We start from the raw sequence: 13,852 nt of genomic DNA, 5'->3' as shown, positions 1-13,852 counted from the left end.
CTATCAACATTAATGGATCCTTATTCAAAAAGTAAAAACACACAAAGATCAGGTGTTAATATTGGATGAGGGGCTAATTCCAGGCTTGCTTCCCAAACACCAAAACAAAATTGTTCTCTGCAATGTGGACAATCCACCAGGAATTAATGGGAATACATAATGCTGAATTGATTAAAAAATATATCCTCTGATGTCTGCAATCCATATCTCTATATGCAGCAACTATATGGTCCTCTGCACCTACAACACATTTCAACAAGTTTCTCAGTCTTGAATACTGGCTCCTGAAAAAGACTGGCAACTAGTACACAGCTTTTAGGGCCCAACTCTACATCAAGCTTTAAGTCACCCCAAGTAAATAGCAGATTGTGGCAGCTAACGTATTTGCCCTAGCCAGCCTCATCACATGATGCCTCAACACTCCTGATATCACAGACCTGATTAAAACTTCCAGAACTGTTGGAAGAAGCCCAATAGATTCTTAGCTCCTATCTGAAACAGTCTTAACAACCTCAAAGGAGACACATGTTTCATGGAAATACTAATGACCATATTCATTTGATTATGAATATGGTCATTCATCTCAATAAATTATGTCAACAAAAAGCATACTGATCTGAAGCTAAGGGAAGCATACAAGTTAATCATTATGACTTCAAGGATAACAGCTGAAGAAAAACAAGATGCCAAAGCTACTCATGACAAGTTCAAAATAAATTAAAACAAAAAGTACTAATCTCCACCTTCACTATCTAAAACATCACAAGATGCCTAGCATAGAAAGCTCAGATAGACAGGAAAGAACTGAAACCTAAGATGACAGGCAGAAATGAACTTGAGGCTCAGCCAAAGGAACAGTTTTACTTTAATGAAGCTTTCTTCTTATTAGCCATATGGTGCAAGAAAGCCCAAGGCTTATGCTGTACCAGCCAAAAAAAAAAATTCCCGAGTTACCCTGTGAGAGAGAGAGAGAGAGAGAGAGAGAGAAAAAGAGAAGTAGAAAGGAATCACCAAGAAAGAGAAGAATGATGATATCCAGCTCAGGATCCAGGATGTGCCAAGCCCATACTCACCAGATGTGAGCCGCCTGCAGTTCAATTCTTACACATTATAATTAATATTAACACTGTAATTAAATTGTTCATTGCATGTTTGCATCTTTAAAATGAAACAATGCATATTACTGTATAGTACATTTTAGAGAAAATTAGATATAAAACTGAATTTATAATATTTTGATATTCTAAACTGGAAAAACAAGTATGTATATAAAAAAATAAAAAAAACATTATAAATACTGTATCTTTCATGTTAACCCACTTGTGGTGGGACCTGCCATTTTTAGCAAAAGCAGTGATGGGGCACCTGACAGGTGCACAGTTTTTTTTTTATTTTAAATTTTGGTAAACATTTTGGGATATTTTTGAATTCTTGAATAATGCCAATATTTCATCTTTTTTTTAATGGACTGCAATACTTATTCTATGCAATTTTAAGTTTTAAAACAGTATTTTACATCTTTCATTGAAAAAATATTAATTTTCCTAAAAGTAACAAAAACGTATTAGACATAAAATAGAAACAGTCTTTTATTCTTTTCCAATTTAAAAGACCGCTAAATGCATGGAATTTCAAACTGAACATGCACATATATTTCTGTATGTTATTCATAATAAACAGAATTTAAATTTATAAATATAATATTAAAATTTAAAATTAATTTAATTTAATATAAATATAAAAAAAAACGTGTATTCAAAACTATTGGTTACTTCCATTTTCAGGCTTATTTTAAAGTTTATTTCACAGTGCACGAAACTTAAAACTATGTATGTTGCTCCTGCAGGTTAGCAGCCTTGAGAGAATACCAGGGGTTTCATGTTAACACCCTTATGGTGGTGGAAGGAAAAACAAGTAACCTGAAACTTTAAACAAACAGCATTGGCATTTGTCTGGTACCATGCTATTTTTAAAAATTCATTCTGCAAAACCTAAATAATTAATTAAACAATGGCGGGGCACCTGACAGGTTCAAGCATCCAATTTCTATATGAAAATGGTAAAGAATCACTTCAGAAACTATTCAATAAAAGTTTGACTACATTTAGGAGGGTAATAAATATTCAGAATTTTAATCATTGAGTAACAGTTAATGTGGGAACGTTATTTTCAAGAGGCTCTGTGAGGTGCTGCACCACTATTTCAGGGTTAAGCATACATTGCTCCATGCAACACTGGATACATGTCTCTGCTTTAAACTTAAAATATAAATATCACCTCCCTATAGGTCAGCAACTTAGATGGCAACCCTGACTCAACGACCTTGAAAAATGCCGTTGAGGCAGGATTGAACCTAAGTTAATAAGTCTGCCAATTTCCTCATCAATTTGACTTCTATTTCTCAATATTGGTTTTCAATTCTAATTAAGTGATCCCAACATTTCTTCTATTTATCAGGAGTATACTATCCGAAAAATGTTTCAGCCAATTCTTTAACACCATCCAGAGTGAAAGAAATGTTATTTTCAGCAACTCTACTGTTTAATTTCTTCCCATACAAGTTTGATAGGATTTTGGCATGATAAGGAGGAAGTCAAAATACAATATAACCATGCATTTTCAAAATGTCGTTGATTTTGTATTAAGGTTGTATTAAAGAAACTTTAACTAAATGGAGGATCTCAGGTTTCCTTTAATCACTGAGCACTATACCACTTTCCTGTAGCCAATCCTGTATATCTCTTTTTAAAGTAGCCAAATTTGTTTTTTTATTATACTGTGCAGAATGGCAGCTGGCATTGTCCATTAATATAACACAGCTGGGAGGTAGATTTGGCAGCAGTTTATTTTTGATCCATTTGCTGAAATTCTCAAAGTTTGTATCATCATGATAATCGAAGCAGAAGACTTCATCATGAAGTCTTCTGCTTCCATTTAAAAATTAGTAAGGCATCATTTACAAAGATTTTATCTTCACCAGTATGAATGATAATTTAACATTGACAAATGCAAAGTACTGCATATGGGTAGAAGTAATGCCAGGTAAAAGTACCCACTGTATGGTATTACACTCAGGGTGGTAGAGACTGAAAACGACCTGGAGGTAATTGTGCTGCCAGAGTAGGTCATGGGGTCTTGTCAATGGTATACAGGAATTTTTCTAGCAGGGAGAAGAAGGAAGTAATTATTCCTTTGTATAAGGCAATGGTGCCACACCTGGAGTACTGTGTACAGGTCTGGAGGCCTCGTTTTAGGAAGGATGTAGAGTTACTAGAATGAGTACAGAGAAGGACAACAACATTTGCGAAGGGGATGAAGAGGTGCTCTTACCAAGAAAGGCTTAAATTCTGCAAATTGCAGCGTTTGGAGACTAAGCACCTGTGAGGTGATCTGATTGAGGTGTATAAGGCCTTGAATGGGTTCAGCAGGCTTAATGCTGATGGGATTCTTCCTCTTGCTCAGATTACGAATCTGAGGGGACATAAATTCAAATTGAGGAAGGATAGTTGTAGAATAGATGTTTGGAAATTTGCCTTTAGCCAGTGGGTGGTTGATTGCTGGAACAAACTTCCATCTGTCGTTGTGGTAGTTGACAGCTTCAAGGAAGAATTAGACAAACTTTTAGAGTGAATGGTAGTGAAATGGAAATTTTTTTTTTTTTTGACTGATGCTGGATCTTGCTTTCTTGCATCATATGCCTCTACTAATGCTAATTGATCTTCAGTTCTTCCCGATTGCTGTAATCATACAATATTCATTCTCCGATTGCCAACAACTTCCAACTGTGTGTGCATGCATGGAATGTACACAGCAGGAAGAATGTTTTGTCGAGATATATCATTTGTTTCCCATTACATCTTGCAATTCTTATCTTTCGTAAGTATTGATAATGCAAGGATGCTATTTCCGATTTCTCAATTAATATTTTCTTCTAGGCTGGCATTTTTTCCACTTATAAACCATCTCTTTAATTGTTTTTTGAAGAAGTTTCTTGCTGCAGTCCAAATTTATGTCCTCCTTTACTAGAAGCAAAACGTTTACTTAAAGAAACAGGAATGTTTTTAGCATATAAATCGTGCATTTTGCAACAAATAGCACATTTCATAAAATTGTCCATTTCTATTCTTTTAATGCAGTTATTCTTTTTACCACTAGGAGCAGAAAACTTTATTTTTCTTGGTCATTCCATAGGTTGCTTACATTCTTTTAATGCTTTTTTTAAACTGTAGTTTCACAAATTCCTGTTGCTTCACTTGTATCTGTGATATAATTCTTTATATCAAAATCTGACTTTCTTGAACATAAATACTCGGCAACAATTTCCCAAATCTTGTGTTTTAAGTGATTTTCCTGTACTAGACTTGAGCATTTTCAAGCTTATAGTTTACACAAACACTTCCAGGAAGATGGCTAATTATACCTGATACAATTGATTCAGCATCCATAAAACTGGGCAATGAACTAGATGATGTGTACAAAGCATAGGTGCATGTGCATAGATTGCCTTCTAAGTTGCTGGCCTATACTAATAATAATAAAATTTTTGCTATCTGTGATTTATTTGTTATTATTGTTGCTATTGAAAATGTATCATTACTACTTACATTAGCTAAAGTTATTTCAAAATTCAGGACATCTTTCAACTCTTTTTTGGCCTGAGTTTCATTGGCTCCAAGTAACTTAGCACTGTTTACCATAAGTCGATAATAGGCACCCACCACTGGATCATCAGGTCCTTTCAAGAGGTAATTCCGATCAGGCATACCAAGACTTCCTTCATCCAGCTATAAAAAATGCATATGTTATTATTATTATTATTAGCCATATGGTGCAAGGAAGCCTGAGGCTTATGCTGCACTGGCCAAAAAAAAAAATTTCCCTATTACCCTGAGAGAGAGAGAGAGAGAGAGAGAGAGAGAGAGAGAGAGAGGAATCACCAAGAAAGAGAATAATGATGATATCCAGCTCAGGACTCTGGGTGTGCCAAGCCCATACTCACCAGATGTGAGCCCCTGGGGGAAACATTCATTTGGCATAATGAGGTTTGTGCGTCATATTAGCCACCTGAAAATTAATTCATCTGCCATGTGTACTATGTTTGTAAATTGTGTTCTCTGTTCGATTTGTCTGTTTTGCTTTAAGAAAACCTGCGTTTCTGTGGAGCGGGGGAAATATACCTATGCTGTCTTTGCCTAAGACCGACTAACCCAGTCATTAGTGTGAAAAAGCCCATAAAAGTTCTTCACGTAATTTCCGGGATTCAAACTAGAGCCTTTTCCACCCAGAGTTGGGGAAGGTTATGATCATCACCACTGTGTTACCTGCGAGTGAGCACAATGTGAGGTCTGCAATTTTATATACTTTTGTGTTCAATAGGCTTGTTTATAAAACAACCGAATACGTCCATAGTTACTATTTTTTAACTGCTATACAGGGTGTCCCATAATGAATTGCACTTTTGTTTTCTTTATAACTCGAAAACGAATGGTGGGGGAGCACGTGGCTAGTCCCTACTGTTAGACCAGTTCTTGAAAATTTAGTAGAAATGGATCCCTTCACGGGACCAGAGTGCGCACTTTGTGTATGTACATTTTACCAAAACAATAAAACAGCACACCATTGAGGCATTGACAAGATCAATTTCTGAAGATAATCAACTGATAGTTTGTGGTTCCAAACATGAATTATGGCTTCCTGAAGTTCACGAAGGGTCTTTGGTTTCTTTCTGGCAATTGCAGATTCCACACGATGCCAACAGTTCTCTATAGGATTCAGTTCCGGGCTGTTTCCTGGCCAGCTAAGAGTTGTAATGGCCTGTTCTTCCAACCATTTTGTCACCTGTAACAAATGTAAACACATTACTGTCAAACCTCTAATGCAGAAATGAAGCTAAAGTAACCACAGAAGTGCCTACTTATATTTTTCACCTGATGACAAGGAGCAGTTACTTGCCAGGTTGAAATGGTCTCTAATGGTTGGCAGCAATTTGCCTTCTAATATAGCCAGGTATCCATCGGATTTTATGGAACCTTTTATAAACTGCAGGTGACCTACTTTGTGATACGAAATACACACCCACATCATTTGGCTGGTAGAGAATTTCACTGTAGACACCATACAGTCTGGATGGTATTCTTCACCATGTCTATGGCAAATCTGATGGTATGAAGATGGTTTGTCTCCCATGAGAGCCATGCAGATTGAATTTCTTCTAATTCAAGAAAATAACTGACTTCCACTGCTTCGGGGTCCCTTTGACATGCTCCTTATACCTTTTTCATTTTTTGTGTGAGGAGGGGCTTCTTCTTAGGACGACAGGCTACAAGTCCATTTTTGAAGGGGCATCTTCTGACTGTTACTGCACTTGCTACCACTCCTGTATGTTCTTCCCATTCTCTTTTCAGCTCAGACGAAGCTTTATAGTTTTTAAGGCATAAGTGCTTCAAAACACGGTCCTGTTTTGGCGTAGAGACTGCTTTGCATCCGGTTCCTTTTTCCCTATCAGCAGAACCAGTATTCTTGAGTTTGGAAAGAAATCTACTCACTGTCGACTGATTACAAGACACTCTATAAGCAACATGACAGCAACAATAGCACTCTTTCTTCGTGGCATCAACTGCACGTAACTCGCCATCCTGACAAGTAACGAATGACTGCAACCCTTGCAGAGCGTGCTTATATGGCTGAAAGTAACAACTGATGAAATATTACATCATCACCTACGTGTGTTAAATGTTATTTGATGCAATCCATAAGAAATATTGCCATATACTTATGTTATTCGGACGACAATTACAATTTTAAGGGGTGATGCACTTTCTTTGAACAATAGTGTATACAGGGTGTTTCAAAAATGATGGTCAATAATTTAAAGGTGAAAAGTACAAACTTAAATAAGCAAAAAAGTCCCAGTGAAAATCGGGAGCTGCAAATGAACTGTTTTCGCGATAATGCACATTTTCTGTTAAGATCTGCCACTGACTATGGGAGCACTAGTTTAGCAAAAAAACTGTGAATCCTTTGCTAAAGGTGGTTTTATTAAACATAAGATAATACATTTTTAGTTTTTGGTTTCAACACCACAGGATTTTACAGATGTTACGTGTTACTGGATGTTACAAAAGGAGTTCAAAATGCTGTCCTTGAATCCGTACGCAGCATTGTAGTCTTCTCTGCATTGAGCTGCAAATCTTCTCAGGCATTCCTGGGTCATTTCTGATTTGCTGAAAGGCTCCAATCCGACGCTGCAATTCCTCAACTGTGTTAATGCCAGAAGTGCACACCAAGCTTTTTTCAAGGCCCCAGATACAAAAAAAAAACCATAGGATTTTAAGTACTCTTCATTGCTGTAACCTCTTTCCATGTTGACTATCCCTTGACAAGTACTAGTATGCCTGCTGGATACAAGTACTAGTATCCCCATCTCAGAGCATTGAGAGAAGGGAAAGGGAGAGAATGAGCATAACCTAACCTAAACACACAAGTCAGTGATGGATCTCAACTCTGTACAGTTCACCTTGTCAGTGGTGGATCCCAACTAGAAATGTGCAATACAGTATCTCAAAAACAATTCACTTAAGGACCCATGTTTACTAGGCTTTTTTGCATATTGTACTGTGTACAGTTCACCTTAAATTATTGACCATCACTTTTGAAACATCCTGTATATATCGAGATATATGTAAATTCATTGTCCACTGATTACTGAAGTATAAGATATTACACTATAGATGTTTCCAAGCTATATGTCTACATAATTTACTTTAAAAAAATTTAAGTTGAAACACAATGATTCAAGTATGTCTTACCGTGACACAATAATAGCACACAATTGCCATAACTAACCTATTTATGTGACAAAAATTTGGGTAATTTATGATAATAATATATTGAAATAAAATAAATATTAGTTAGTCTTTACATTTTTGTTGTATTAGAGTTTTAGGAGCATCGGAGACTAAGGCAATATTGCTCCTTATATATAGTGTCTGTAAATTGCATGTGTTCTGAAGTCGATTTTCTGTTTGCTGGACCAAAAAACCTGAGTTTCCGGGAGAAAAAACCATTCCACCCTCGCCTGGGACCGACTAACTCGGCCATTTTATGAAAAAAGCCAATAAAAATTCCTCCCGTGATTGACAGGACTCGAACGCAGGTCTTTTCCTAAGGCGTAGAGAGGACAGCGATTCTACCGACTGTGCTACCCACGAGGGTTTACTGTTTACAATCTGGTACCTCTTCCGATTGATCGTTGCAAGTAGCAGTGATTGACATGCCTAGCCCGCTATGGTTAGTTATCCCCTCTTTCTGCTGTTTTACAATTGGGAACTCGTTTTCCGATTTTAAAACAGCGGCAAGGGTGGCTGGAATAAACACCCTAAGGCTAACCATTGCGGGTTAAGCATGTCAGTCACTGCTACTCGCAACGATCAATCGGAAGGGATACCAGATTGTACAAACTAACCAAAATATCTACCTCTACATTAATTTCCCTGCTTATTTCTTGCCAACATTTCTCCACATTATTTCTGTTTGAACGTAATTTGTCTATTTTGTCCCATATTGGCCGTCTAATAAGAAACCTTCGAAATTAAAGATTCTGTGACCATCCTGAAAACAATGGCTACAGTCGACAACTAGCAAACTTAAAATAAAATTTGTTTCAGCAAAGAGGATTAACATAACCAGCACTAACCAATTCTGACACATTTTTATGGACATGATTCTCCATCTGGGACTTGATGAAGAATAAATTTTTTCGCCAAGATCAAAATCAGTGATTTTTTTAGGAAAGAGTATGATTTCTTCAGGGTTTTTCAAAATTATGTATACACACTTTAAAAATTTATATTTAATACACAATATGCACCAATCAGCGGCCTCCGTAGCCGAGTGGTCATGAGGTCGAATGCAGTAGCACACGCTCTTTGAGTAGACCGGGGTTCAAGCCTCTGACTGCTAAATACGGTCGATCTGCCAACCACGCACTAGACCAGCGTGGCAGATTATGATCCATTTCCATCAGCATGAATTGTTGAGGATGCTTCCATCCTGCAGTGGGTTGATAATGGCTGCAGTTACCTTTTTTTTTATGCGCCAATTTAATTTTCTTGAATTCATTTTGTAGCTTAAAAATGGACAATTTTTTTAGAATAATTTAATTTTTGTTTATTTTATAGATATGTCTAAAACAATGGAGAGTACCCAATTAAGTTTTGAAGAAAGAAAGAAAGGCAATTATAAAATGGTATTGGAAATATGACACCTTTCTGTCTCTTTGGAAATTTCATTGGGCATCACCTACTGTAGAGATCTTCCTACATGGATCAAAGAGGACATCCTAATGATGTTCAGCGTGCTTAGAAATCACGATATAGAACAAAAGCGCCCACACGTTATAAAAATATGTGGTGTTACTCGTTTGCGGGATTCAGAATATCATTGGGTACATCCGGCCAGCCTCCCCGTGGCAGGGGTGTGGAAACGTCAGGTCCCACTAGGGGCCTGGCGGCTAATAGGCCAGATGAACAAAGGGCACAACACATCACATAGCACATGAACCATACACTTTTTTAAACATCTTAGGCTTGCCCGAAACATCGAAAATACGCAGAGATGGGGAAAACCCCAGGAGCCGTTAGACCCTCAACACACCTTACACGTTACCACACTGTTTGCTGCTACGATCACAGCAATCGATCAAATATTTCCGAAGATAAAAGGGAAATCACAGACAACTTTTTCGATGACCCTGTGTTTTGTTACCCTTAACTAAAGCGTATTTTTTGTGTTCAATAAAGCAATATTATATATATTATAACTTAAATATTTACGCTCTTGTAAACGCATGAGATCTTAAAAATATGTGGTGTTAAAAAAAGCGTTGTTGATGTGAAATGGCTCTGAAATAATGCCTTGACCTTTGTATGGCGCTAATTTTGTCACCTTCGCTGCCCCTCAAGGAAAAATCTGGTTGCAGGTGGTAGCGATCACAGTGTACAAATGTGGAATTTAACCAAAGACATAAGTACTGTCAAGGGTAAGGGGAAGGACCTTTTCTTTCGTAAGGGTAACTACAATGGTTTCAGGCAGTTTTTAAATTCTATGCAGGGGGACAAACTGATGATGTTACCAATGATGTTAGCAAATGCTATATAGGAAGCATTCAGGGAAGTAATAACAGAAGCAACCAAGCTTTTTATATCAGCGAAGAAATACCATTCGAAGCTTAGACCAAAATGGATGTCAGACGAACTACTGAGACACGTGGAAGGGAGGAAAAGGGCAAAGAATACATGTAGAGAAGGCTATGGTAGATATGAATTAGTCTGAAATCAAGTCACAAAGAAGGTTATGCAAGCTAAGGCGTATTATGAAAAGTCTCTGGAAAAGAATGCAAAGAAAATGAGCAAAGACTTCTGTACTTATAGTAACAGTAGAAGGAAGGGGTCGAATCACATTGGGCCACTTGATGCCAATGGGTTAACTGTTGATGACCCTACTCAGATTGTTGACAAATTGAATAGGTATTTTCCATTTACATTCACACATGAGGAATTCTTTAGGGAGAGGAGATACCAAAAGTTTATCAAACTCCAACGGGGAGCTAAATTACTCCCCGTTGGAGTGAAAGGAAAGTGGAAGATAAATTATTGAAGATGAACATAAAAAAGGCATCTCGGGTGGATGGGATCTATTCAATAATATTAAGGGAGGCAGCAAAGGAGCTGAGTAAACTCTTAGCATAATTATGAGAGCATCCTTGGATTTATAGGAGGTTTCCATGAACTGGGGATGTGCGAATATATCCCCAATTCATAACGGGGGATAAAAAGGGGACATGAATAATTACAGATCTGTTATCTTAACATCGGTTCCAGGAAAAATAATGGAGTCTCTGGCTAAAGAAATAATGCAGGACCATCTGGACAGGAATGAAATTATACTGCAGTCACAGCATGGATTTGTTAAAGTGCGGTATTGTCTAAACAATCTGATAGGTTATGATGCAGTTATCAAGGAACTGGATGCAAAAAATAATTTTGATATCATATACTTGGATTTCAGAAAGGCTTTTGATACTGTTGTACATCAAGGTCTGATGCATAAACTGGAGCAATGTGTCAAAAGGCAGAGTAGTTATCAATGGGCACTGCTAATTGTGGACTAATGTCATTAGTGGAGTCCCCCAGAGTTCAGTGTTGAGCACATTGTTTTCAGTATTTATTAATGGTACTGATGAAGTTTTAATGTCAAAGTTTGCAGATGATACAGAGGTTGGCAGGATGGTTAACGACAGTAATCAAAAATTGGGTCGATGGGTTGAGAAAAGCTTGTGGCTTCTTTCCACTGTATGGCTAATAAAAAAAAAAAATGCTGTTCATTTGTTTTATAAACGGCCACTGCAGAGCGTATAAAGGATGCAGGGAAATCAGCTTTACGGGGGAATAAACTGGCATCACAGGGCGTTTTTCAATTATATACGTGTAATTAGGAGAAGCTGCAGCTTAATTTAATTTAAGTTATGAACTAATTTAAGCAAGAAAATATCATGCACTGAATTCGAAAATTCATTATAAACTGAATACACGAAGGGATGAGTTAATTAACTAATAATTAATGCATTTGTAATGAAATGAAATGGGTTTATGGCAAAAGCAGTATGCAACGAGAGCTATACAACATCCCTGTACATGAAGGACATGCTCATCCTGTAGAGATGTTGAGCAAACTAACTTTCACACTTCATACTGTTATTGTTGTTGTAGTAGGGTTTTAGGAGCATCAGTCTTTAAGCCCATATTGCTCCGTGTATATTGTATGTAAATGTCGCGTGTTCTGTGGTCGATTTTTTCTTTTCTGGACGAAAAACCTAAGTTTCCGTGAGAAAAACAAAGTAGCTACCCTCAGCTACTTCGTGAATCCACTTCATTATAGTGGAATATACTGTCTATAAATTGCGTATGTTCTGTGGTCGTTTTTCTGTTTGCTGGACGAAAAAATTTGAGTCTCCGGTAGGAGACTCAAATTTGGTCCTTGAGGTTGTCACAGACATTCTCTCAGATATGCCAGACAAGCTGTTCTTGCTACCTGGGAGTCTAAAACGCTGATGGAACTGATATTCGGGTGACACTCAAGTCAAAGTGGACCCAATTTCGGCGAAGTCCGGACGGTCTATGACAGCCAAATCCTCTGCTTGCACCTTCACGATGGTGGGACTGTTAGTAATCCTGGGTATAACCTTCATGCACAAGTACATGGTGGGTGACCACCCAGGTGTGAACCAACGTAAGCAGGGGTCGAGGTGTGGCGCCCACACCACATGGAGGAACGCCGCCCCTCTATGTTACCAGGCAGTACTAGGTGGTAGATGACTCTCATCAACCGGTGAAATACCACCACTTTGCTTATTGGAGGCTTGAAGTGGTGGAACCCATGTTTAGTCTCTAGAGCTAAGTTCCGGCCAACCCTTCCCTATCTCTTCCATCATGCAGTATGATTGATGATTTTTGAGGTTATGATGAATGTCGTGGCGAGATCCAATATTCCTTACATTTCGAGGGTACAGCTCTAAAACGGTGTTCGCAGGCCGGCCGCTAGTTAGTACACCGGACTGAACCTATTGGTAACTCTCTAGGAAGCTTCCGGATCAGCTAGTGTATAATCTTGCTACCTCTACTCTGCCAGATAGTGACTGGAGGGAGTCCGAGTAGTGTGTATGCGGGGAGCATTGTCGAGGCCACGTTATGTCAAGGATCTGGGTATATTCTTACCACATGTACGCCATATCCAAAAATTTCATTACTTCATACATCATGTCCCACCCACTTTTTCTTACTATTGAATACACCATGAATTGTCAAAATAATAGAGCAAGCTTATCTGCGAAAAGATCTAAAATTCCCAAGGACTTCCTAATTCATTTCACAAATATAAGTGGTCTCAATTCTAATCTCAACGATGTCCATTTCTACTTGCAGTCTTCCAAACCCCATGTACTTTTTCTGACTGAATCCCAGTTATCAGTTGATTCAACTACTGCTCATCTCAGATATCCAAATTATTTGCTGTATGATTCCTTTCGCCTCAAAGGTGGTACTTGTGCATATGTCCGTTCTGATATTCCCTGTCAGAGACTTGGCAATTTGGAATCTCCTCTCTTTGATCTTCTCTGGCTTAAAATCTCTCTACCCCATTGTTTAAAATTCATCTGTTGTCTCTACCGTTCTCCCAACTCCACCAATCACTTGGAGCTCTTTGACTTCCTCTCTTTGCAACTTGACTTTCTCCAGTCCAACTTTCCTAACAGTGAGGCAATTTTCCTTGGTGATTTTAACGTTCACAACTCCAGCTGGCTTCCGTTTTCTAGTCACACCGACCCAGCAGGTCGAGATGCTGAGGCTTTTGCAATTACTAATGACCTAGCACAGATTGTTCATTTACCTACAAGAATACCGGACAATCCTAATCATACAGCCAATACGCTTGATCTTTTTCTCACAAACAACCCTTCTAAGTACAAGGTTGAAGTGAGAGGTCCTTTAGGCACTTCAGATCACAACTTGGTGATTGTCTCTTCTCCAATGGAACCTTTATCTCATGGCTATTCCCAACCTCGTATTGTTTGGCATTACAAGAATGCAAAATGGGATGACCTGCGAGACTTCTTTTCTTCTTTTCCTTGGTCTGATTACTGTTTCAAAACTTCTGATGTCAACGTTTGCTCAGATCGTGTCAGTGAAATTATTCTTGCAGGAATGGAATCCTTTATCCCACACTCCACTTTAAAATCTCGTCCTTTATCTAAACCTTGGTTTTCCAATAAATGTGCTAAGGCTGTCCAAGAGAAGAA

General features: G+C 38.0%; 1 protein-coding gene across 3 annotated transcripts in view; it reads right to left on the bottom strand.

Moving 5' to 3' along the window:
- The window catches only part of LOC150079288 (neprilysin-2-like), a 527,224-nt gene that overhangs the window by 265,204 nt on the left and 248,168 nt on the right, over positions 1–13,852 (bottom strand). For all 3 annotated transcript variants that reach the window (XM_090383670.1, XM_090383669.1, XM_090383671.1), the window contains exon 7: positions 4,605–4,784. In XM_090383670.1, the coding sequence (XP_090239796.1) occupies positions 4,605–4,784 (180 nt within the window). The remainder of the gene's footprint in view (positions 1–4,604; positions 4,785–13,852) is intronic.

The sequence above is a fragment of the Mastigoproctus giganteus genome, chromosome 10 (assembly GCF_048544385.1).
Source record: "Mastigoproctus giganteus isolate SK-2022 chromosome 10, ASM4854438v1, whole genome shotgun sequence".
NCBI classification, from domain to species: domain Eukaryota; kingdom Metazoa; phylum Arthropoda; class Arachnida; order Uropygi; family Thelyphonidae; genus Mastigoproctus; species Mastigoproctus giganteus.
Note: the sequence above shows the minus strand (reverse complement) of the source record. Positions and strands in the feature narration are given on the sequence as shown.